This window comes from Anguilla anguilla, chromosome 1 (genome assembly GCF_013347855.1).
Source record: "Anguilla anguilla isolate fAngAng1 chromosome 1, fAngAng1.pri, whole genome shotgun sequence".
NCBI lineage: Eukaryota > Metazoa > Chordata > Actinopteri > Anguilliformes > Anguillidae > Anguilla > Anguilla anguilla.
In genome coordinates, this window is record NC_049201.1 from 82839489 (window position 1) to 82866722 (window position 27234).

Below are 27234 nucleotides of genomic sequence, written 5' to 3' on the forward strand. Positions count from 1 at the left end.
GCTCCACATCACATTGTGAGATTTCAGCTCCATTATAATCATTACTTTGAAATAAATCTCTTCTAGCGTTTTGAGACGCAACACAGCGAGTGAGAAATTATATGGAATTGAGCACATTTTTCTAATGATTTTAGATGCACTCAAGAATACCTCAGTGTGACTTTTATTTAAAACTGCAAGACCTGTTATTTTCTCTTTCAGATCCTCCGAAGAGCGTCTCAGTATCAGTGAGCCCCTCTGGAGAAATAGTGGAGGGCCGTTCAGTGACTCTGACCTGCAGCAGTGATGGCAACCCACCAGTGCATCGATACATCTGGTATAGGAAGGGTGGATCTGCATTCTTGTTTAGAGGATCAGAACGGAGTTACACCATTAATAAAATCAGCTCCTCGAATGCTGGAGAATACTACTGTGAGGCACAGAATAAGATTGGGATGAAACAATCTCTTGCTAAAAATCTTGATGTGCAGTGTGAGTATATCAGTGCATCTGAGCTTCATACACACAGAGCAGAGAGTCAGTATCTCCTAAGTGTCTTTGGCCAACTTCACAGCAGTAAGACACTGATTAAAGCAGTCACACTGGCCAGTGGAGGAGAAATTAGTTTTAATTACATTATCATACTGACATGTCTTAAGTAAAGCATGTAGTCATTTTGAGTATGCACATGGCAAAAAAGGTACCACATGTAGCGGTTCAACTTAAAAAAAAATGAAGTTATCATTATTAATGAAGATGCTAAAAAGACATATCTAAATACTGCTGTCACTTGAAAACTTGATTCTGCTGTGTCATTCACCAACTATCATACAAAGCTACAGTATATCCAGTTCATTTTGTACCAAAGCATGATATACTGGGATATTTACTGTAACAGGTTCTGCAGTCCTTATCCCCACAAACCACACAATCCGTCGTTGTTAGAGGCACCAATGCTTTTTTGTGTGCTCGATACCAAAAACACGGAAACAAAACAAAACAAAACACAGACGATGAGGACGGGGATTAGATGGCATGCCTCTCCCGCGGGCGTCTCTCATTCCAGCTCCCCGGTCTCACTGCAGGCAGAGCATATAAACTATTACCAATCAATTGTAACTGCAAACAGGCGTGGTTGTATGCCAGCTATACTGCTCCCACTCTGCCTGCAGATGGCGGCCTAACCACACGACTCCTCCACATCACGTTGTGAGATTTCAGCTCTATTATAAACATTACTTTGAAATAAATGTCTCTGCTAGTGTTTTGAGATGCAACACAGAGAGTTAGAAATAATATGGAATTGACCACATTAATCTAATGATTTTAGATGCTCCCAAGAATACCTCTGTGTGACTTTTATTTAAAACTGCAATACCTGTTATTTTCTCTTTCAGATCGTCCGAAGAGAGTCTCAGTATCAGTGAGCCCCTCTGGTGAAATAGCGGAGGGCAGTTCAGTGACTCTGACCTGCAGCAGTGATGCCAATCCAACAGTGAAAAAATACACCTGGTATAAGAATAATAGAGCTGTATCCTCAGAAACAGGAGGACCAGAGGACAGTTACACCATTGAAAGCATCACACTGCAGGATGCAGGAAAATACTACTGTGAGGCAGGGAATAGGATTGGGACAGAAAGATCTTCTGCTAAACGTCTTGATGTGCAATGTGAGTATATCAGTGCATCTCAGCTTCATACACACAGAGCAGAGAGTCAGTATCTCCTGAGTGTCTTTGGGTAACTTCACAGCAGTAAGACACTGAGTAAAGCAGTCACACTGGCCAGTGGAGGAGAAATCAGGTATAATTACATTATCATACAGTGATGAGTCTGATCATATTGACATGTCTTAAGTAAAGCAGGTAGTCATTTTGAGTATGCACACGGCAAAAAAGGTACCACATGTAGTGGTTCAACTTTTTAAAAAATGAAGTTATCATTATTAATGAAGATGCTAAAAAGACATATCTAAATACTGCTGTTACTTTTGAAAACTTGATTCTATTGTGTCATTTTCCAACTACCTTAAAAAGATACAGTATATCCAGTTCATTTTGTAACAAAGCATGATATACTGGGATATTTACTGTAACAGGTTCTGCAGTCCTTATTCCCGTAAACCACACAATCCGTCGTTGATAGAGGCACCAAGGCTTTATTGTGCGCTCGATACCAAAAACACGGAAACAAAAGAAAACAAAACACAGACGATGAGGACGGGGATTAGATGGCATGCCGCTCCCGCGTGCGTCTCTCATTCCAGCACCCCGGTCTCACTGCAGGCAGAGCATATAAACTATTACCAATCAATTGTAACTGCAAACAGGTGTGGTTGTTAGCCAGCTGTACTGCTCCCACTCCGCCTGCAGATGGCGGCCTAACCACACGACTCCTCCACATCACGTTGTGAGATTTCAGCTCCATTATAAACATTACTTTGAAATAAATGTCTCTGCTAGTGTTTTGAGATGCAACACAGAGAGTTGGAAATTATATGGAATTGACCACATTGTTCTAATGATTTTAGATGCTCCCAAGAATACCTCAGTGTGACTTTTATTTAAAACCGCAATACCTGTTATTTTCTCTTTCAGATCGTCCGAAGAGAGTCTCAGTATCAGTGAGCCCCTCTGGTGAAATAGCGGAGGGCCGTTCAGTGACTCTGACCTGCAGCAGTGATGCCAATCCAACAGTGAAAAAATACACCTGGTATAAGAATAATAGAGCTGTATCCTCAGAAACAGGAGGACCAGAGGACAGTTACACCATTGAAAGCGTCACACTGCAGAATGCAGGAGAATACTACTGTGAGGCAGGGAATGGGATTGGGACAGAAAGATCTTCTGCTAAACGTCTTGATGTGCAATGTGAGTATATCAGTGCATCTCAGCTTCATACACACAGAGCAGAGAGTCAGTATCTCCTGAGTGTCTTTGGGTAACTTCACAGCAGTAAGACACTGAGTAAAGCAGACACACTGGCCAGTGGAGGGAAAATCTTATAAAGATATAATTCATTTAACATGAGTAAGCCAGATGATACGGACATGTCATAAGTTGCACAGGGCAAACAAACATACCATATGTACTGTAGATGTTTTATACCAAGTAATAGTTATTCTTAATAAACCAAGAAAACAGGTTTGTGTCTTTCTTTTTCTATTTTTAACCTTTCTAAATAATGCTAAATAAAATTTCTTATCTAAATACTGCTGCCATTATTGAAAGCTTTTTTAACCTGTGTCTCAAGGCCATTTACCAACCCCCATAAAACGATGCAGTACATTCTACTCATTTCCAAACAAAGAAAGCATTTGCACTGTGCTATTTCAGCTTCATTATAATCTCTCCTTTGCAATACATGGTTCTCAATCCATTTGAGACAAATCAGTCATTGAGAAATTATATGGAATTGAACACATTTTTCTAATGATTTTAGATGTTCCCAATAATTCCTCAGTGTGACTTTTATTTAAAACTGCAAGACCTGTTATTTTCTCTTTCAGATCCTCCGAAGAGCGTCTCAGTATCAGTGAGCCCCTCTGGTGAAATAGTAGATGGCAGTTCAGTGACTCTGACCTGCAGCAGTGATGCCAACCCACCAGTGCAGAGATACACCTGGTTTAAGAAGGAAGAAACTGGAGTCTGGCAGGCAGGATCTGGACAGAGTTTGAACTTTTCTAACTTTAGATCCTGGAACAGAGTACAGTACTACTGTGAGGCACGGAATAAACATGGAGGTCAGAATTCTACTGCTGTGTCAATCAACATAGAAGGTGAGTGACAAGTGATCTACAATAATATCTCTATTATTGTGAACAAAGGTGACTGTTTCTGTTTCAATATCTGTTATAGATTACTTGCGTGTTTGATTTTTTTAGTCATGGTATCACTGAAAATAATGTATAACTAGGACCCGCCTTCATCTAGACAAGAAAGTATGACTTACTTGTAACGGTCATAATGGATAATCATATATGGATTTCATCACCTCCAAAACAATATGCAGTACATCACCCCCATTTAGATTATAGTTTATATTTTTTGGGGGAATTAGGGTATGCATGCCCATATCTGGTTCCTGTACTAGCCGACACAGCTCTCTCAGCTAAAGCTTCTGCTCTACTGGTCACAGTGCAAGGTAGGGCCAGAACATATTTGATATAATATTTTATGTGATACTGATTATGATCCAGAGGCTACAAAGCAATGCTGATCATAATATTGGTGCTACAATCCGAATCCTATCATGGTAGATAATGATGATGAGCAGTGTAACTAAAAGTATCATGATGCCAGCATTGAATTCAGTAAAATTCAAATGTACAGATATTTCTAGTAAAGGTAGGCATGTAAGGGGTATTTTTAAACATTTATAAACTTTCGCCTTAAGGACCTTGGTGAGGCATGTTTTGAAATGAACACTGCTATATCATAACTGACAGGGCTACATTTCTCTGACTTTTCTTAGGAGGTCAGTCACTGATCGCGCTTGCAGCTGTGGGAGTGGCTGCCATTTTGGCTCTTGTGTTTCTGGGTGTTGTGTTCCTGAGGTACGTGGTTGTAAATGAGTTGGTTTGTAGTCACTCCAGTGTGAATTGCTGTATGTCTGATTTAGACTCATAGTTTAAAACGAGTGCACATTTTTGTGGAATGTTTTTGTCAAGCATTAGCTACGTTACATCATGCTGATGCCATATCCCCCCTCTAATGTCTGATTAGTGCTTAGACCACTGCATTATTAGACATTTTGTTTTATTGAGATGTCAATTTTATAAACTCTGACTGATGCGTTTTAGTGTCCCAATTAGTTTATCAAACCTGTATGATGGGGTAACAGAATCACCTTAAAGCTTGTTCTTAATATGAATAATGTGGACAGTTACAGACCATAACAAAGTCTTGTCAAGCGCATCAATTTGCCCATGAGCTCCAGTGTTGGTCTGAATAAAGCAGAACTACATTTACTGGGCAGGAAGAAACCTCTTATAACTCAGGCTCATTTCCTGTAACTAAATGACATCTGAATTATAAAAAATGGGCACTATTGCCTCAGCAATACACATCATTCAAACAAAAGCAAAATGCTGTTTATACAAGAGGGGGCTGTTCAAAGATTTGTCTGAAGGTAGATTTACTTTTTATTTTTCTTTCAATTCTGAATAATCAGGAGGAGAAAATCAACAAATGAGACAGAAGGGGACAGGCAGGTGAGTTAATGAAATCAGTCTGCATATGTGCATACATGTATTTATCTACGGATGTAATATAATTTTGATAATGTATAATGCATTCTTTAAGCAAAAATGGAAATTTGGAAACACTGTCTATGATACCTGTCTATAATGCATGATATACTTATAATGCATTATAATCTGCTCATAATACAGTATAATTAGAGTTATGAAGATTGATTAATACTCACAATGCTTTGTAACAGTAATCGTGAGACATGATTTATTTATTTATATAGCACCTGTGTATTGCTAATGAGGATCTTAAATAAATAAATAAACCTTTCTTACAAATAAGTAGAAAGCATAGCAGTGTGTGCCATGTGACCTTGAAGGTTTATTAGATTATGTACAGATTTACAGTATGAGGTTATGATCTTCTATGTGTGTTGACATGCTTAATGGAAATATTTCCAGAGTTAATTATGTGTATTCCCCTGTTAAGGACAGTTTCATTTTTTCAAAAGGGGTTGCAGTATGTGACAGTAACGTTACACAGTACAATACTGCTTATGCGCATGTAATTATCTGTGCATTACATAGAGAGCTAGGGAGAGTGACTTGTACTGTATGTGTTGTATTCACCTGTTTCCAATGAATAAATACAGACAGATTATTGCTGTGATGATGGTTTATTGACATTGGTTATTGCAAATATATGCTTTGGAATGAAAAAAGTATTTCAATATGCAATCTTTCCAAGTTTTTTTGAAAACCCATTGTAAAACAGGTCATGTTAGAGACAAGAAATCGTATTAAGTGTATTACGTCTGTATGTCTGGTTCAGTCGATATTGAACTGCTGATGGCATGTATTTGAAAATAAAACATTGATTCATTAGCTGATTTTTTTATATCAGGTTAAATGCATGTTTTGTCGTTAATGGGGGCGAGTAGCTCACTCCAGCTCTGAGGAGCTCACTGAAATGAACAGGACCTTTCTGTGGAACTTTCCCATCCTTCTCCTGCCTCTTTTCTTTACCCTGCAGGGGAATAAAAGCCCCATTTTTGGCAACGTCTCAGGGATGGCAATGAGTCACACTGGAACACAGGGTACGGACAGAGACGACAGTGAAGTTCCCCTCTACGCCTCTGTTCAGCCCACTAACACCCGCAACCAGGAAGAGCTTCTACCCTCCACTGATCAAAAGCCACTCCCCCAGTGTGAGGAGGGTGTTCAGTACGCCAGCATCCAGTTCCGCCCCTCCAGTGCTGCCCCCAGGTGAGAATATCCCACCTTTATACTACCTGTGCTGACTGTCGCTGTGTCAGGTCTATTATCTCTCTCCAGCAGCTTTTATCATAGGCTGCTCTCTCTGACTGGAGCCAGATGAGGCCTCTATGGAGTCAGCAGGAGAACGACCCTCACTGGATAGACCAGAGTGTCTCACTGGATAAACCAGAGTGTCTCACTGGATAAACCAGAGTGTCTTACTTGATAGACCAGAGTGTCTCCCTGGATAAACCAGAGTGTCTCACTGGATTGACCAGAGTGTCTCACTGGATTGACCAGGGTGTCTCACTGGGGAGAGCTGAGATGGGTGTGCTGTGATTTATATTGGGGAAAAAAATACGAAGAAGTATTTAGATTCTAACCATAGTAGATGTGTGACATTTATGTCAGGACTGGATGTTCTGCTGATCTAGATTCATCATTTGGTTTGTTCTGCTTGTCAACTTTCTTCTCTTTTCATCTCCTTGCTGTGTGACATCACAGTGATGTAATGTTTTCCAAAATTCCATATTACTGTTCTGTGGCTAAAGCTTCTGCTTGTGCTTCATGTTGCAAGGTGTGTCTAAATGTGATAAAGACTCAGGCAGGATTGACTGAAATGAGAATGAGAATGTCTGTGACTTTAATAGAGTCTAAATGCACTGTTTTCTCCATGCAGGTCACCTGCACCATCAGTAAAGGAAGACTGTGTTCTCTACAGCACACTTCGAAAACTGGACATGTGATAATAAATCAGGAAGATTACTTGCTTCATAAACTGTGGACCAATGCTGGTTATTCAGTGTAAATTTGGACATTTCTTTTAATGTGTGAGCATTTTCTGAGTTTTTATTTGAACTTTAAACAGCAAATTGTCTGCAAAGTAATCCTCACGCGGCATGAACCAAACATTTCCATCACTGGATGATACATTTAAGAGTATTTATTAAAACCAGTGAACATAAACTCTCCTCATGAACTCAGGTCACATGACTGTGCCTTTGTCACATGACCAGGATGACTGTGGTTATTGGAGTCTGCAAAGATGTACCCAGAATGGATCGTTCCTTTGGCATTCTATCAACATTTACATGCGTATCAGCTCATGTCTTCATTGTGTACACAAAGTATTATCATGATGTTGGTGACTGAAAGCCATTATCATTGCTGAATGTATTCGTTGTCCAAATATACTGGAGAATTGGGTTTTATATATAATTAAATTTTTTTTAATTTTTTAATTAGTACTTGTATAACATTTACATGATTATGACATTCCTGTGCACATTTTGTGATTATATTATGCTTATTACTGAACTGATCCCATCTAGAGTATAAATTCACATGAGGTGAATTTGTTTTTCACATTCTTAGTGTTTATTTTTTGTATTGCTAAATGTTAGAATTCAGAGCATACCTTGAATTTTTTTAACAATCATTTAATGAAACAAACAAAATTAACCTATGCTTGAAGAATTTTGTAAGTAAACCGTGTACTGTAGGTGTTACCCCCTGGGTTCTGCTGATGGAATAGAACATGTGCAGGTAAGGCACTAAACAGGTACTTTAAAAAAAACATCCCACAGGGCCTGCTGGATTTCCATATGAAATATGCTATATATATATATATATAGCAGACACAGGATGGGTAAGGAACCCAGTGGAAAAATTTAGCGAATGATGTCATCAGTACTGTCATTTATGTTTTAGTACGGGGTGAGACCTGCACCACATTGAGTTAAATGAAATAAATAGAAAATATATCTTTTATAAACTGTTAAAAAAAGAAAAAGAAAATAAAAAACTATAACACCCAGATTCAAGTAGGTTAAACATTCTGTTTGTGGCAGTGAAATTAACCTCAGGAGGAGAGATGAATGCAGTGCACCTTTTCTGTCTGTAGATGGCACTATTACTGCATGACATGAGTCCTGTCTGAGCGTTTCCGATCGATTTCCTCCAAGATCATTTGCAAAGCTGAATTAAGTAATCTGGTTCAGGTAATGGTTTTTTGTATGGGGCTCCTGAACCTAAAAGTGTTTACCTGTGCCTGATGCCTATCACACCTTTTACAGACTCATTAATATTAAGCTCTTCTGCTTTTACAGACTGTTTATACTGTACATGTATTGGAATAGGACAAGCCTCAGACCTTAGCAACAATGTACGCATTAGCAGATAGCTTCCTGCTAGTAGCTTTAGTTCACATTGCCAATGCAGTCACAGATGTTTTAATTCAGTCATGCACATGCAGCTGGAATCATATTTTTATTTGTTATTGTTTTACAAGATGTGAAATAAAGACAAAATTCATCTGGGAACAGACAGAGATGCTGAAATTTAAAAAACATTTTTTTTAAAAACAGAAAAAATGTCTGTATTAATTGCACATCAGTGAATAGAATAAAGGTCTCAAGTGAATTCATACATGTGCTTATGTGAGATGTGTGATTGAACTGCTGTACCCATTTAAATGGTTTGTGGACTGGGAAGGCCTCTGTAAGTGTAGAGAGAGGGAGTGGTGCAAATTGGGGGGGTGGGAGGCACAGAAAAAGGCACAGAGACGGGGGAGTGTTGTTCAGGTATTTTTGTTGGAGGGAAGGTAACCAGCTTTCCAGAGAGTTTTAAGAGTGATCGATAAGCAGTGCTGTATTGTAAGTTATAGTAGTGATAGCCCGTCCGCACATTTCCAAGGAATAAACAAGTCAAAGGCAGAATCCCTGTGCTGGCTGGCTGTTTCCGAGTATTTGCTCACGCTACAGAAACACGGCAACGACGAAGCACTCACCCACGGCCTTACGCCATGTTGCTTGCATGCGTTTACATGCGTGTGCATGCGTGTGCATGCGTGTGCATTGAAGTGTGCGCGTCAGCATGTCTGTCTTATAGAGCGTGTGGATTCAGGAATATTTACAAATGCAAAGTTTGACTTCATTATTGCATATGTCAAAATGGATCAGGAATTATGCCTGTAAGCAGAATTGTTATGTTTATTTTATAATATCCAAAATAAACATAAATGCAATTGATTGGGATTAAGAACAGCTGTTGTCATTGATATTCATATTGGTATCTGAATCTCAATAAGAGAGTGGAGTTACCCAGCCTTTTAAAAATGTACTGTTAGTCCTGACCAGACGCAAAGCTAATGACCGCGTTTGTTCTGCCATTTTTATTAGTTAACTTTTCAAATGTGCATGACTTGAAAAAGGGGAAGTAAGTCAGATCTGCATCAGCACATTCTAATTTATATTTAGTGTGAAGCATTTTATTTCCGATCATATTCAGCCACACTGCTCTGTCTGTAAGGCTGTTTAATACTAATGGCTAATTAGCAAAGCACTGAGGCCAGATCAGAACTCTCTCCTGGTAAGTGCATTATCATATCATTTAATTTAATCAAAACTATGTCACAATATTTTGTGGTGCAAGAAGATTGAACTGGGATAAATCAAAAAATAAAATGTACTTTCAGACTAGAAATCACTGCTGTTTCTTCCATACAAATATCAATTGTCAAGTAACATCCTGTCTGAGTCTTTGCTGTCTGGACTGCGTGAGCTCTTCATAAAAAAACTGAGTATTTAGGGATATTAGCAGCACAAACTCACTGTGTGCGCTTGTGTAGTATTTGTTAGTCTGGTATTTTTTGCTAATAAATAGAATACTCTGAGAGTCTTTGTTTCTGCCATTCATTTTCAGTGTAAATAATAATCAAGTACATATGTGTATTTTGATGAGTATTTTCAATCTGATGCAGCCATGCTCTTCAAACCCCTGTTGGTAATCGTCCTCTCTGTGTCAGGTAAATTGTTTGTGTTTTTTTTCCAAATGTAGTTTTGTTCTTTCAGTCTGCATATACAGTATTTATCAGCACGTGTTCCTACTTATTAGTCTCCCTTCATTGTCTCAATCAGAAGCAAAAGTGAATACATTTAAATTGCTTTAAGGAATGTATATAATTTCTATAAAATAATGTTCTACAGTACATTAGTTTAGAGTAGTGCAACGTTTCTCATCTAGAGAGAGAGGGGCAAAAGAGAGAACTTATAAGAAGTTCCTCTTCACACTCAGCTTTAAAACTGAGACAAAGGCATGATATAAATATCTGTGGCTTTACAAAATGATCGGAGCTGTTGACTGTGCATGTTGCATTCTTAGAATGGCGAAAAAGCATTTTGGTGCCACGTATTTTGATAAAAGCAGTTCATTTTCACTGTTAGCAAAACATAACAATTTTCAGCTGACAGTGTATGCAGACACTCGCTCTTAACTTGCTTGGCATAATGCTACTTTTTAACAAAGCTAGCTACTAAGCAAGACTTCCTGTGCCTGTGAATCTCACATTTATTGGCAGCTACTGCCATCTACTGATGTCAGTTAGTATTGAAATAGCTGACAGAGGGACAAATGATTATGCAGTTAATTTGTTTGAATCTGCAAATACTTATATCACTGAAAAAAAACAACATATTGTGGGAAGGTCCAAAATAATATCAACAAAACCAACCACAGACATCACCCTATCTCCAGAACATATCCAGGGCTTCACATGTACAATTATTGATGTACTGTATAAGTTTGGTGCAGTAGTTTTAAAGTTTTGTAAACTGAATACCTTATCTGTTATGTTGCCAACACATCTGTGTTTTCAATTTGTGTGCGTGTGTGTGTGTGTGTGTGTGCATGTGTGTGTGTGCATGTGTGTGTGTGTGTGTGTGTGTGTGTGTGTGTGTGTGTGATTTTCAGGTGTTCTGTGCCAGTGGGAATGGGGAGTGACTTACACCCCTGAGAGAATCTGTGCTTTAAAGGGGTCTTCAGTAGACATGCGCTGCACTTACTCATATCCCACAGATTACACAGTGCAGAGAACATTCTGGTTTATTTATGACTGGAACAGTAGACAGATGCGTGAAGACCTGTCCAAGGACCCAGAGTACTCTGACCGTGTGGAGTTCCTGGGGAATCAGAACAGTGACTGCACTTTCAGAATAAACCAACTGAGAGAAACTGATTCAGGAACATACCGCTTCAGGTTCCTGGCTGACCATGTTAAGTATACCAGCCAATTTGGCGTCACATTGGAAGTTACAGGTAATCATTTTAGGCTATAAACTCTGAATATTCTCCTCCTACAAGTACAACTGGAAGAGTGAGGAAGGGTGAGATGCTTTTTTACAGGTTTAATTTGCTATTTGCAGATCTACAGGTGATGGTGAATCCTGACACAGTGAAAGAGGGACAGAGTGTGAGACTGAACTGTAGAACCACCTGCACTCTGACTGGCAGCCCAGCCTTCATCTGGTACAGGGATGGATCTCCTCTGCCCTTCACTGATCAGATTCTCCTGTTCACAGCCAGGAATGAAGATGCAGGCAGATACTCCTGTGCTGTAAAAGGCTATGAGCATCTCCGTTCCCCTGCAGTGGCTCTTAATGTGATATGTGAGTACCAGAGGACAAACTTGTATGCTTCACACTATTTTTTTGCTGCCATTCTCACGGTAGAAATGCCATTCACTTTGAGCATTGCAGTTTCTCTTTTTCATCTCATGAGAGAGGGATAAAAGAGAACTCATAATATGAAATTCCTCTTCACACCCAGCTTTAAAACTGTTAGTGCTGTTATTGTGAAGTGGAAACGTACAGGAGCAACAACGTTTCAGCTGCGAAGCGATAGTCCACAAAAGGTCTTAGAATGGGATCACAGAGTGCTGAAGCACGTAGCGCACAAAAATCGTCTGTCCTCAGTTGCAACACTCACTACAGAGTTCTAGATTGTCTCTGGAAGCAACATCAGCACAAGAACTGTTGGTTGGGAGCATCAAGAAATGGGTTTGCATGGCCAAGTAGCTGTACACAGGCCTAAGATCACCATGTACAATGCCAAGCTTAGGCTGAAGTGATGTGAAGCACACCATCATTGAACTCTGTTGCAGGGGACACGCATTCTCTGGAGTGATGATTCAGGCTTCATTCACAATCTGGCAGTCTGACAGACAAATCAGGATTTAGCGAATGCCAGGAGAACGCTACCTGCTGAAATGCATAGTGCCGACTGTAAAGTTTAATGGAGGAGGAATAATGTTCTGGGGTAGTTTTTGGTGGTTTGGGCTAGGGCCCTTAAGTCCAGAGAAGTGAAATGTTAATGCTACAGCATTCAATGGCATTCAAGCATACAAGAGAATTGTGAGCTTCCAACTTTGTAATAACAGTTTTTGGAAGGCGCTTTCCTTTTTCAGGATGACAGTGCCCCCGTGCACAAAGCGAGGTCCTTAAAGAAATGGTTTTCCGAGTTTGTTGTTGAAGAACTTGAATGACCTGCACAGAGCCCTGACATCAGCCCCATTGAACACCTTAGGGATGATTTGAAATGCCAACTGCAAACCAGGCTTTATCGCTCAAAATTACTGCCCAACCTCACTACTGGTCTTGTGGCAGAATGGAAGTGAATCCTCACAGCCATGTTCCAACATCTTGTGAAAAGCCTACCCAGAAGAGTGGAAGTGGTTATAGCAGCAAGGAGGGGGGGGGGGGGTTAACTGCATATTACTGCCCTTGGTTTTGGAATAAGATGTTCAAGACGCACATATGGGTGTAATGTTCATGTGTCCACATACTTTTGGCCATGCAGTGAATCTCTGGTTCTACTAAATGATCAGAGCTGTTGATTGTGTACAATTGTTGATGTTCTATGTTTTTGGAGAAAATCTTAGGTGCTGTCGTTTTGACAATTGAATCCCAAATCTGTAATTTTACCAATACATCTGTGTGTAAAAGCACTGAGCATTATGTGTGTGTGTGTGTGTGTGTGTGTGTGTGTGTGTGATTTTCAGGTGTTCTGAGCCAGAGTGGATGGGGAGTGACGTACACCCCTGAGAGAATCTGTGCCTTAAAGGGGTCTTCAGTAGACATGAGCTGCACTTACTCATATCCCACATCTCACACAATGCAGAAAACATTCTGGTTTATTCACTGGAACAAGCCACCGGAGCCTGAGGACCTGTCCCAGACCCCAGAGTACTCTCACCGTGTGGAGTACCTGGGGAATGAGAACAGTGACTGCACTTTTAGAATAAAACACTGATTCAAAAACATACAAATTCAGGTACCTGACTGACTGTGATCGTGGAAAATATACTGGAGAACCTGGGGTCACATTGGAAGTCACTGGTAATTATTTTATGCTATAAACTCAGAGGATTCTCCTCCCACAAGTATGACTGGAAGACTTTTACAGGTTTAATTTGCTATTTGCAGGTCTACAGGTGATGGTGAATCCTGACACAGTCACAGAGGGACAGAGTGTGAGACTGACCTGTAGCACCACCTGCACTCTAACTGGCAGCCCAGCCTTCATCTGGTACAGGGACGGATCTCCTCTGCCAGTTAGAGTCACCAGTTCACAGCCAGCAGTGAAGATGCAGGCAGATACTCTTGTGCTGTGAAAGGCTATGAGCTTCATTCCCCTGCAGTGGCTCTTAATGTGAGATGTGAGTACCAGAGGCCAAACTTCTTCAAATCTCACAGTTTTGAAAGTTTTCAACTCTAATTTTCAGCTAAATTGTACAGATTATACTATGCTGCATGTAAATGTTCTGTCATTATAGCATCGGATTAATCTTCAATATCTGGAAAAGTGCCATGATGCAATGATTTGAAAACATGACGTATGCCTGAGTCAGGTTTAAATTTCACACGAAACTACAAATCATTGTTCCCTCTTTCAGATCGTCCCAAGAGCACCTCAGTATCAGTGAGCCACTCTGGTGAAATAGTGGAAGGCAGTTCAATGACTCTGACCTGCAGCAGTGATGCCAACCCACCTGTGCAGAGCTACACCTGGGTTAAGAAGAATGACACTGGAGTCTGGCAGGCAGGATCTGGACAGAGTTTGAACTTTTCTAACTTTGGATCCTGGAACAGAGGACAGTACTACTGTGAGGCACGGAACAGACTTGGAGCTCAAAATGCTTCTGCTCTACTGGTCACAGTGCAAGGTAGGGCCAGAAAGTATTTGATACAGTATTTTATGTGATACTGATTATGATCCAGAGGCTACAAAGCAATGCTGATCATGATATCGGTGCTACAATCCGAACCGGATCATGGTAGATAATGATGATGAGCAGTGTAACTAAAAGTATCATGATGCCAGCATTGAATTCAGTAAAATTCAAATGTACAGAAATTTCTAGTAAATGTAGGTATATAAGGGGTGTATCTAAACATTTATAAACTTTCGCCTTAAGGACCATGGTGAGGCATGTTGTGAAATGAGCACTGCTATATCATAACTGACAGGGCTACATCTCTCTGACTTTGCTTAGGAGGTCAGTCACTGATCGCGGCTGCAGCTGTGGGAGTGGCTGCCATTTTGGCTCTTGTGTTTCTGGGTGTTGTGTGCCTGAGGTACGTGGTTGTAAATGAGTCGGTTTGTAGTCACTCCAGTGTGAATTACTGTATGTCTGATTTAGACTCATAGTTTAAAACGAGTGTACATTTTTGTGGAATGTTTTTGTCAAGCATTAGCTACATTACATCATGCTGATGCCATACCCCCCCCTCTAATGTCTGATTAGTGCCTAGACCACTGCATTATTAGACATTTTGTTTTATTGCGATGTCAATTTTATAAACTCTGACTGATGTGTTTTAGTGTCCCAATTAGTTAATCAAACCTGTATGATTTAACAGGGGTAACAGAATCCCCTTAAAGCTTGTTCTTAATATGAATCATGTGGACAGTTACAGACCATAACAAGTCTTGTCATGCACATTAATTTGCCCATGAGCTCCAGTGTTGGTTTGAATAAAGCAGAACTACATTTATTGGGCAGGAAGAAACCTCTTATAACTCAGGTCATTTCCTGTAACCAAATGACATCTGAACAATAATAAATATACACATACATGGGCACTATTACCTCAGCAATACACATCATTCAAACAAAAGCAAAATGCTGTTTATACAAGAGGGGGCTGTATAAAGATTTGTCTGAAGGTAGATTTACTTTTTATTTTTCTTTCTTCTCTGAATAATCAGGAGGAGAAAATCAACAAATGAGACAGAAGGGGACAGGCAGGTGAGTTAATGAAATCAGTCTGCATATATGCATACATGTATTTATCAACGGATGTAATATAATTTTGATAATGCATCATGCATTCTTTAAGCAAAAACGGAAATGTGGTTAACACTGTCTATAATGCCTGTCTATAATGCATTATATACTTATAATACATTAAAATCTGCTCATAATACAGTATAATTAGAGTTGTGAAGATTGATTAATACTCACAATGCTTTATAACAGTAATCGTGAGACATGATTTATTTATTTATATAGCACCTGTGTATTGCTAATGAGGATCCTTAATAAATAAATAAACCTTTCTTACAAATAAGTAGAAAGCATAGCAGTGTGTGCCATGTGACCTTGAAGGTTTATTAGATTATGTACAGATTTACAGTATGAGGTTATGATCTTCTATGTGTGTTGACATGCTTAATGGAAATATTTCAGGAGTTAATTATGTATATTCCCCTGTTAAGGACAGTTTCATTTTCTCAAAAGGGGTTGCAGTATGTGACAGTAACGTTACACAGTACAATACTGCTTATGTGCATGTAATAATCTGTGCATTACATAGAGAGCCAGGGAGAATGACTTTTACTGTATGTGTTGTATTCACTGTTTCCAGTGAATAAATACACACAGATTATTGTTGTGATGGTGGTTTATTGCTATTGGTTGTTGCAAATATATGCTTTGGAATGAAAGAAGTACTTCAGAATGCAATCTTTCCAAAATTTTATGAAAACTCACTGTAAAACAGGTCATGATAGAGACAAGAAATCTTAAGTGTATTAAGTTTGTCTATATGTTTTTAAGTATGTCTGGTTCAGTCGATATTGAACTGCTGATGGCATGTATTTGAAAATAATACATTGATTCATTAGCTGATTTTTTTAATATCAGGTTAAATGCATGTTTTGCCGTTAATGGGGGCGAGTAGCTCACTCCAGCTCTGAGGAGCTCACTGAAATGAACAGGTACTTTCTGTGGAACTTTCCCAACCTTCTCCTGCCTCTTTTCTTTACCCTGCAGGGGAATAAAAGCCCCATTTTTGGCAACGTCTCAGGGATGGCAATGAGTCACACTGGAACACAGGATACGGACACAGACGACGGTGAAGTTCCCCTCTACTCCTCTATTCAGCCCGCTAACACCCACATCCAGAGCGTGGATAGACCAGAGTGTCTCTCTGGATAGACCAGAGTGTCTCTCTGGATAGACCAGAGTGTCTCTCTGGATAGACCAGAGTGTCTCTCTGGATAGACCAGAGTGTCTCACTGGGGAGAGCTGAGATTGTTGTGCTGTGATTTATGTTGGAAACAAAAACACAAAGAAGTATTTAGATTCTAACCATAGTAAATGTGTGACATTTACATCAGCGTGTACAATATTAGAAATGAATGGTAACCAAAAAACGTGCATCCATAACACTTGGTCATGTAAGCATGTACAAAACAAACCCTGGAAACAAAAATACAAATGAGCATTTCTGAGATTCCAGTACTTCTCAGTACATCTGTAACAGTTTATATTTTTATGTGTTTGTAGGACTGGGTGTTGCCTTGATGCACACTAATTCTATATTTTGGTTATTTGTTTCTTGCAGTCCCAATGCCCAGTTCAAGTATTTTAAAATGTTGTAATCTCTCGCTGCTGCTTTGCTAGGAACTTCTCTGCCTGGTCAAAAAGAAGAACGTGGTAACACGAGGACTGGATGTTCCGCTGATCTAGATTCATCATTTGGTTTGTTCTGCTTGTCAACTTTCTTCTCTTTTCATCTCCCTGCTGTGTGACATCACAGTGATGTAATGTTTTCCAAAATTCCAGATAACTGTTCTGTGGCTAAAGCTTCTGCTTGTGCTTCATGTTGCAAGGTGTGTCTAAATGTGATAAAGGCTCAGGCAGGATTGGCTTAAATGAGAATGAGAATGTCTGTGACTTTAATAGAGTCTAAATGCGCTGTTTTCTCCATGCAGGTCACCAGCCCCATCCGTAAAGGAAGACTGTGTTCTCTACAGCACACTTCGAAAACTGGACATGTGAAAATAAACCAGGAAGATATCTTGCTTCATAAACTGTGGACCAATGCTGGTTATTCAGTGTAAATTTGGACATTTCTTTTGAATGTGTGAGCATTTTCTGAGTTTTTTCTTGAACTTTAAACAGCAGATTGTCTGCAAAGTAAGGCGGTACGAACCAAACATTTCCTTGACTGGATGATACATTTTAGAGTATTTATTAAAACCAGTGAACATAAACTCTCCTCATGAACTCAGGTCACATGACTGTGCCTTTGTCACATGACCAGGATGACTATGGTTATTGGGTCTGCAAAGATGTAATGGATCATTCCTTTGGCATTCTATCAACATTTACATGCATATCATCTCATGTCTTCATATTGTACACAAAGTATTATCATGATGTTGGTGCCTGAAAGCCATTATCATTGCTGAATGTATTTGTTGGCCAAATGTACTGGAGAAATGGGCTTTATATGTAATTCAAAGATTATTATTATTATTTGTATTAATACTTGTATAACATTTACTATTACAGACATTCTTGTGCACATTTTGTGATTATATTATGCTTATTACTGAACTGATCCCATGTAGAGAATAAACTCACATAATTTAAATTCGTTCTTCACATTCATAGTGTTATTTATTTTTTTTGGTTTTTGTATGACGAAACGTACCATTAATTTAAGCAATCATTCAATGAAACAAACAAAAAAAACATATGCTTGAAGAATTTTGTGAGTAGACCATGTACTGTACCATGGTGTTACCCCCTGAGTTCTGTTGATGGAATAGAACATGTGCAGGTACAGCACTAAATGGGCCTTTGACCCTCTGACCTTTAAAAAAAAAACATCTCACAGGGTCTGCAGGATTTCCAAATGAGAAAAGGCTAATATATATATCTTTAAAAAACTGTAAAAAAAAGAAAAGAAAAAAAAGAATCTGCAACACCCAGATTCATGTAGGTCACACTTGCTGTTTGTGGCAGTGAAATTAACCTCAGGAGGAGAGATGAATGCAGTGCACCTTTTCTGCCTGTAGATGGCACTATTACTGTAGTATATGAGTCCTGCATGAGCGTTTCAGATCAATTTCTTGCAAGATCTTTTACTAAACTGAATTAAATAATCTGGTTTAGGTAATGGATTTTGCATGGGGCTCCTGAAGTATGTGTGTTTACCTGTGCCTGATGCCTATCACACCTTTTACAGTCTCATTAAAATTAATCTCTGCTGATTTTACAGACTGATTATACTGTACATGTACTGGAATAGGCCAAGCCTCAGGCCTTAGCAACAGTTAGCAGATAACTAGTAGATAACTAGTTAACTAACTAGCTTTCTGCTGGTAGCTTTAGTGCATTTTGCCAATGCAGTCATAGATGTTTCAGTTCAGTCATGCACATGCTGGAAGCATATTTTTATTCATTATTGCTTTTTTATATCTCAGGAATATAATGGTCATTTTGCTAGATACAGATGTACTGACATATATCTATATTTTGAAAACAGAAACAATGACTGTTATTTTGACATCTGTGAATGGAAGAAAGGTCTCAGCTAAATTGATACATACTTTTATCTCAATTTCAATGACACAGTGGGGCGTGAGAAATGAGAATTACCCAGTCTTTTTTAAAAGGCACTACTGGTCCAATCCATACACAAAGCAAACGACTGTGTTCATTTTCTTCAACCGTTTTTATCTGATAAAATCTAAAATGTGCATGACTTTTAGGAAAAAAAGGGAAGTGAGTCAGTTCTGCAACAGCACATTCTACTTTTATATTTAGTGTGAAGCACTTCCTTTGCAGTCACATTCAGCCACACTGCTCTGTCTGCAAGGCTGTTTTATACTAATGGATCATTAGCAAAGCACTGAGGCCAAATCAGTACTCTCTCCTGGTAAGTGCATTATCATATTATTTCATTTAATCAAAACTATATCACAATATTTTGTGGTGCAAGAAGATTGAACTGGGATAAATCAAAAAATAAAATGTATTTTCAGACTAGAAATGATTGTTGTTTCTTCCATACAAATATCAATTGTCAAGTAACATCCTGTCTGAGTCTTTGCTGTCTGGACTGTGTGAGCTCTTCATAAAAAAAGGAGTATTTGGGGACATTAGCAACACAAACTCACTGTGTGCGCTTGTGTAGTATTTGTTAGTCTGGTATTTTTGCTAATAAATAGAATACTCTGAGAGTCTCTATTTCTACTGTTCATTTTCACAGTGTAAATAATAATCAAGACCTGTATATGTGTATTTGGATAAATATTTTCAATCTGATTCAGCCATGCTCTTCAATACCTTGTTGGGAATCGTTCTCTCTGTGTCAGGTGAATTGCTTGTGTGTGTTTTTCCAAATGTTGTTCTGATGTTTCAGTCTACATATACAGTATTTATCAGCATGTATTCCTATTCATTAGTCTCCCTTCATAAACTCAATCAGAAGCAACAAAAGTGAATGCAGTTAAAATGCATTAAAGAATGTAAATAATTAATATAAAATAATGTTCTTCAGTACATTAGTTTAGAGTAGTGCAACATCGCTCATCTGGGAAGAGAGGGGATATAAGATAAAACTGATAAGATGAAGTTCCTCTTCATACTCAGCATTGAAACTGAGACAGAGGCATGATGTAAATATCTGTGGCACATTGAAATTAAAACCAGTTTGTTTTCACTGTAAGCAAAACATAACAGTTTTCAGCCAACGGTAAACGCAGACACTCGCTCATATCTAGCTTGGTTTGCTACTACATTCTAACAAAGCTAGCTACTAAGGAAGACTTCCTGTACCTGCGAATCTCACATTGATCGGAGGCTACTGCAATCTACTGACATAAGTTAGTATTGAAATACAAGTATAATTATTGATGTTCCATAGTTTTGGAGAAGTTAGGTGCACTTGTTTTAAAGTTTTGTTAATTGTATCCCTTAGCTGCCATGTTGCCAAACATCTGTGTTTTAAAGGATTTCTGAGCAGTGTGTTTGTGTGTGTGAGTGTTTGCATGCGTGAATTTGTGTGTGTGTGTGTGTGCGTGCATTTGCATATGTGTGCACATGTGTGTGTGTGTGTGTGTGTATGTATACTTGTGTTTGCGTGTATGTGTGTGTGTGTGCGTGTGTGTGTGTGCGTATGTATACATGTGCATGTGTGTGTCTGCGTGTGTATGTGTGTGTGAATGTGTTTGTGTGTGTGTGTGTGTGTATGTGCGTGTGTGTGTATGTGTGTGTGCGTGTGTTTGTATATTTTTCAGGTGTGCTGAGCCAGAGTGGATGGAGAGTGACTTACAATCTGAGCCTTAAAGGTGTCTTCAGTAGACATGAGCTGCACTTACTCATATCCCACATCTCACACAGTGCAGAGAACATTCTGGTTTATTCACTGGAACAAGCCACAGGAGCTTGAGGACCTGTCCCAGGACCCAGAGTTCTCTCACCGTGTGGAGTACCTGAGGAATCAGAACAGTGACTGCACTTTCAGAATAAAGCAACTGAAAGAAAGCGATTCAGCAATATATCGCTTCAGGTTCCTGACTGACCGTTATGGTGGAAAATATACTGGTCATTCTGGAGTCTCATTGACAGTTACAGGTAATTCTAATCTTGCTTTATATACTATTAACTGTCAGTACTCCTAATCATTTTCTAATAGAAACAGAATGGTCTTTTTATCATGTTGATTCTTGTGTGCAGGTCTTCAGGTGAAAGTAACAGAGAATGAGGCACAGAGTGTAACACTGACCTGTAGCAGCACCTGCACTTTGAGTGGCAGCCCAACCTTTACCTGGAACAAGAATGGAAAAGTTGTGTCCAATAAAAATAAAAAATCCATCAATTTAGCCAGCACTGATGATACAGATCTCTACTCCTGTGCTACAGGAGGAGTCACTTCCCCTGCAGTCAATGTGAAATGTGAGTGTCTGCCCACCTTCTGTTTTACTGGGAAATAATGCATGCAGGGCCGACCCGAGGCATAAGCGAACTAAGCGGCTGCTTAGGGCCCCCGTGGCCACCAGGGGGCCCCCATGCGGTATTCATCCCCTATCGCAAAACCAGCGTTAGTCATTTAAAAACGGAATGACAACCGAATATTTCATAACAATGTAATGTAAGACAGATTTTACAAAGCCCAGGAAGAGGATTCGTGTGTCCAACCATGCTGTCCAAGCACAACATCTTACATCTCTGTATAGTGCAAATGCGTAAGGTGCTACATTGCCAGTTTAAAAAAGGGGCAGGCATGTCTGAATTGTCATGTGCCTTCTTTGTTAAGAAAACATTGGGTAGCATTGCTTTGGAATACAGCTTCTTTAATTTCAGTGAGGAAAGACAGCCTATATAGTTTGTAGTACAGTAACCTGGCGTCATTTTGATATCAATACTTTTAATCGCAGTCCTAGATTTCGCCAGTTTGAATGCATGACTTATAGACAGTGCTTTGTACGTGTGAGTAACTCAGCATTCTTGTACACTGAAAATGTGTTTTTTATGAGATAATACAATGCCCTGTAGATGGCGGTATCACCCTTTATCAGCCACCAGGTAATTTTTAAAAGAGTGGGAAATTACTGCATGTTTTCACCACGTTATGCCAGCCAATGCAGAGAAAATTCGGCTGACGACCAACTGTACGAAATGTAACAAGTAACGGCAGTTGGCAATAGAAATACATTTGAGTAAAAAGTACATAATTTCTTTACCGATGTAGTGTAGCAGAAAGTGAAAGTTGCCAATATTGTTCATACTCAGCAAAAGTACAATGTTTCCAATATCCTACATAAGTACAGTAACAAAGTACATGTACTTAGTTACTTACCACCACTGTGCAAAAATAACAAAAAAAGCATTTTGGCACAAGCAATGCATGGCCCTAATCCTCCTAGTGACCATCAACTTTCTGCTCATGTTTCCTTGTGTAATTGATATTATTAGTGCACATTATTTCCATTAAAAAAATCATTTTTATCACCTTGCTGGATTTTCTAATGTAGAATAGAAGTGTGTTGAGTTACATTCTGTTTTCTTTTTTAACCCACTCAGGTTTGAAGGTGGATATAAATTCTGAAGTGTCAGGGGGAGAGACAGTGGAACTGACCTGTAGAGCAACCTGCACTCACCTGACTGAGAGCAACAGCTTCATTTGGTACAAGAATGAGCAGCTTCTGACTGAAGACTCCAGGTTCTACCAGTCCTAAAGAATCCTTAAATTCAGACGTGACGATACAGGCAGGCACTCCTGTGCTGTAAGAGGCAATCAGCATCTTGTTTCCCTCGCCGTGACTCTCAGTGTGAGATGTTGTGTTTGAGGTCTCATTTGTGTATTTTACATTCATTTATGCACAAGAACCAAGAGAACAAGAATTCCATTATCAGACAGATTGAGGTTTTGGGGTCTCAGTTGACTTCAATCTTTAATTGAAATGAAATACTGGACCATTTACAGTAATATGCATTCATACATTTATTGTCTGTGCAGTAAAATGTGGAATTCTGTTGAATAACTCAGTATATTGTGGTATTGTATTTCTTCTTCTCACTCAGGTGTAAAGGTTGAAATGAAATCTAGCACAGTGAGTGAGGGAGTGAGGGTGACATTAACATGTAAAATCACCTGCACTGACCTGACTGGCAGCCAAACATTCATCTGGGACAAGAATGGACAATCTCTGTTTTACACCGCCCAGAAATATCAAAATCATAACTACCTTCAGTTCAAAGCCAGCAGTGGAGATGCAGGCAGCTACTCCTGTGCAGTAACAGGTCATGAGAATCTCCCATCCCCAGCAGTGACTCTCTGTGAGTATTTGAGGACAAACTCATTTCTTTCACTTTATTAAGTCTCATTTGTCACTCATTTTGAAAAAGCGGTGATGCAGTTGTAATTTAATGTACCGATAAAAGACATGAGAACTGGGCAGAAGAGCAACCTGCAGATAATGATTAGGAAGTGGAAGTTATTATGTTTAGAAACGATATCGGATTACGTTAATTCTAAAAATTGAAAGAAAGATGGCATTGCAATAATAGCAGTCAAGCAAAATGACGTATTGGAAACATTTAGGAAAAGGAAACATACTTTAACTGAGGTAAGTGTGAGATCTATATAAAACTGCAGGACCTGTTATTTCCTCTTTCAGATCCTCATAAGAGCATCTTATTATCAGTGCGCCCCTCTGCTGAAATAGCGGAAAGCAGTTCAGTGACTCTGACCTGCAGCAGTGATGCCAACCCACCAGTGCAGAGATACACCTGGTATAAGAATAATAGAGCTGTATCCTCAGAGACAGGAGGACCAGAGGACAGTTACACCATTAAAAACATCACACTGCAGGATGCAGGAGAATACACCTGTTAGGCAGGGAATGGGATTGGGACAAACATCTCTCCTCCTAAACGTCTTGATGTGCAGTGTGAGTATATCAGTGCATCTCAGCATCAAACACAGAGAACAGAGAGTCAGGATCTCCTCAGTGTCTTTGGGAAACTTCACAGCAGTAAGACACTGAGTAAAGAAGACACACTGGCCAGTGTAGGAGAAATCTAATAAAGATATATTTGATTTAACATGATGAGTAAGCCAGATGATACGGACATCTCATAAGTTAAACAAGTAGTCAATCTGAGTTTGCACAGGGCAAACAAACATACCATGTGTACTGTAGATGTTTTACACCAAATAACAGTTACTCTTAATACACCAAGCAAACGGGTTTGTGTCTTTCTTTTTATATTTTTAACCTTTCTAAATAATGCTAAATAAAATTTCATATCTAAATACTGCTGTCATTATTGAAAGCTTTTCTAACCTGTGTCTCAAGGCCATTTACCAACCCCCATAAAACGATGCAGTATATTCTACTCATTTCCAAACAAAAAAAGCATTTGCAGTGTGATATTCCAGCTTCATTTTAAACTTTCCTTTGCAATAAATGGTTCTGAATCTATTTGAGACAAATCACAGAGATTGATAAATTATATGGAATTTAACACATTTCTCTATTGATTTTAGATGCTCCCAACAACACCTCAGTATCAGTGAGCCCCTCTGGTGAAATAGTGGAGGGCAGTTCAGTGACTCTGACCTGCAGCAGTGATGCCAACCCACCAGTGCAGAACTACACCTGGTTTAAGAAGAATGATACTGCTGGAGTCTGGCAGGCAGGATCTGGACAGAGTTTGAACTTTTCTAACTTTAGATCCTGGAACAGAGGACAGTAATACTGTGAGGCACAGAACAGACTTGGAGCTCAGAATGCTTCTGCTCTGCTGGTCACAGTACAAGGTAGGACCAGAATTTATTATTCATTTATGTGTTCATTGATCTCAAGATTCTGAGATGCTGTTACTGTATATTTTAAGTTGTGGATTTGCTGACTAGGCCTATGTCATTTGAATGACAGGAATAATCCCATAAACTACGCAATCTTATTGTGGTAGTCGGAGCAGAGAGAAAGTTGTCCCCAAATATTTTGTTCCAATCACCAGGATTTGCTCATTAGCACAACTCTTCAGCCAGGAGCAATAACTAATTAGTGAAATCAGCTGGATGAGTTCCTGGGCAGAAGAAACACATGGCAGGGCTTTACTTTCTCACCCCTGGAGTCATAGTATCTGAGTCATAGTATCACTCACTACAGTGTATGGCCTAGACCACAGGAGCCATCATCCAGATTAGAAAGCATGACTCACTTGCCCAGAACCTCCAAGCACAACTCTACAGTTCATAAAACATCTCAGAGAATAGTTCTGATCTAGGATCAGTTTTGTCTTTAGGCCATTATGGATAAAGCTTGGATATGAAGAGAGGAAACATGATCTGAAATCAGTTCTCTTACTCTGAAATACTCTATGAATAGGGATGAAGGTCAGTTTTGGTTGGAGTCCAGGGAAGGCTATAGTCACCTGCCTGAACCGTCCCCGCCCCCCTCCCAACCAGTATGAGGCTCTTTTCATTTTCAGACCAAGTGAACTCAGTTCCCGTATGGAACAGTTAAGCATACTGTTAAAATTTAAGATCCCACTAAAATGGACGAACTAAAGCTTCAACAGATGCACCAGGGACATATTAAACTTATGTTAGAGGTCTCTGGTAACTTGTTCATCCCTTCCCAATGGGAACACATCTCAGTGACTCTGTGCACACATGTTTGTATTTGACATAAATGTTCATGTTTGTAGTTCATATACAATGCAAGCTATTTGCTTCTTTTTGGTTTATACCTCATAGAGTACATCTCCACCATTTTGATTGTAGTTTATATATTTTGGGGTCTACACACCTAACTCATATTTAACTGTGATTTAATTGACATGTAAAAAATTATACTTCTTCAATGTAAAACCTTCAAGTGATTCTGAGATATATAATCCACTAAGTCAACAGAGGAATCCGTTCTCGGGGACAACAGAGTGGATAGGGAATGCAAGGGACTGTGTGGCCACTCTGGTTCCCTTTTAACAGTGCAACTGGAGGCGCACTTATGTGTAACTGAGTCTCTTCCTGTGTCTCACCTCAGAGCAAAGCCTTCAGAGAGTGACAAACGCAGCCAGCGACACAAACTCTGTGCTTCAGAGAGCTGACGAGGCCTCAGTGTGGGATTAAAACACACAGAGGAGAGAATCTGCAGAGAATGAGAAATGGTGGAGATCAGGGTGAAAGAGTCTCTTTTTGTCTTTAACTTTGCAGAACTGCTGTATGTTTCTGCTAGATTATCCATCTTATAAAGAGCTGCTGGTGGAGGATTTTTCCCAGAGTACTGTAACCCTGCTGCAACATGCATGTTCATGTAACCCTGCTGCAACATGCATGTTCATGTAACCCTGCTGCAAAATGCATGTTCATGTAACCCTGCTGCAACATGCATGTTCATGTAACCCTGCTGCATACATGCTCCTGTGACACCGTTACACGTTTATATAACTCTGTTACACACACGCTCATAACTCATGTACATGCGCATGTACTCTCTCACGTTGAATGGGAAGATTATAATGCAGATTAATGCAGATTGTAATCTCCAAACTCTTGGTAACTTTTAAAAGCAAGGTCCAACATCTTTTAAAACAGTGTTTTAGCTTTACATTTTACATTGCCTTGTTGTATTGACCCCATTTTTACTTTCTGTCTGTTTAGCTATTTGAAATAATGTATCTTTGTGTTTGTTTTCTTTACATACATTGTTTTATTATGTCTATCAATATATTATGATTTATTTGAGCATTGTATAGCACTGTGAACCTTGAACCTCTTTTTTGATAAAGATTATCATTATTTTCTTTACATGGCCATCATGTTTTGCCTGCAAACGCCGCCCCCCCAAATAAAATAAAATAAAATAAAATAAACAAATTAAATAATATTCATATAAATTCCATTTTATTCATGTGTGGGCATCTATTTCATTTCTGTGAAATGTGAAAGATACAATAATTCAATCGGCTGTATGTAGTAAAAATCATCTTCATGAAGTATAAGCATTGAAATGCAACTAATTATGTGCATGAAGGACCGTATAACAGGCAAAGCCAAACCAAAGTTCTAAAAGGTCACATGAACATCAACCACAGAAACAGCGCTGCTTCACCAGACACTGAACTGAGGTGTGAAATAAAATAAAGAATAGAACAGGCTGAAGGAAGCGAGCAGCGCTTCAACTGTCTGTGGTCAGGGTGGCTCAGGTCTGGAAGG

At 39.2% G+C, this 27234-nt stretch overlaps 2 protein-coding genes and 2 long non-coding RNA genes across 5 annotated transcripts in view; all 4 read left to right on the forward strand.

Annotated features, from left to right (window-relative positions):
- LOC118232142 (basement membrane-specific heparan sulfate proteoglycan core protein-like) overlaps positions 1-27234 on the forward strand; it is a 1449502-nt gene that overhangs the window by 97890 nt on the left and 1324378 nt on the right. The window lies entirely within an intron of this gene.
- LOC118232603 lies at positions 9571-11445 on the forward strand. The gene is made up of 3 exons (XR_004766351.1): positions 9571-9796; positions 10188-10232; positions 11177-11445. It is a non-coding gene; the product is annotated as an uncharacterized LOC118232603 (long non-coding RNA).
- LOC118232256 overlaps positions 20812-27234 on the forward strand; it is a 333592-nt gene continuing 327169 nt past the window's right edge. Inside the window, exons 1-3 of one of the 2 annotated variants that reach the window (XM_035427087.1) lie at positions 20812-21137; positions 21240-21458; positions 22587-23081. In XM_035427087.1, coding sequence (XP_035282978.1) covers positions 20867-21137; positions 21240-21458; positions 22587-22741 — 645 coding nt within the window. In that variant the 5' untranslated portion in view covers positions 20812-20866 and the 3' untranslated portion in view covers positions 22742-23081. Of the gene's footprint in view, positions 21138-21239; positions 21459-22586; positions 23082-27234 lie in introns of those variants that run through there. The other variant, XR_004766239.1, reaches the window with a different exon arrangement.
- On the forward strand, positions 24301-26905 carry LOC118232379. The gene is made up of 2 exons (XR_004766267.1): positions 24301-24828; positions 26063-26905. It is a non-coding gene; the product is annotated as an uncharacterized LOC118232379 (long non-coding RNA).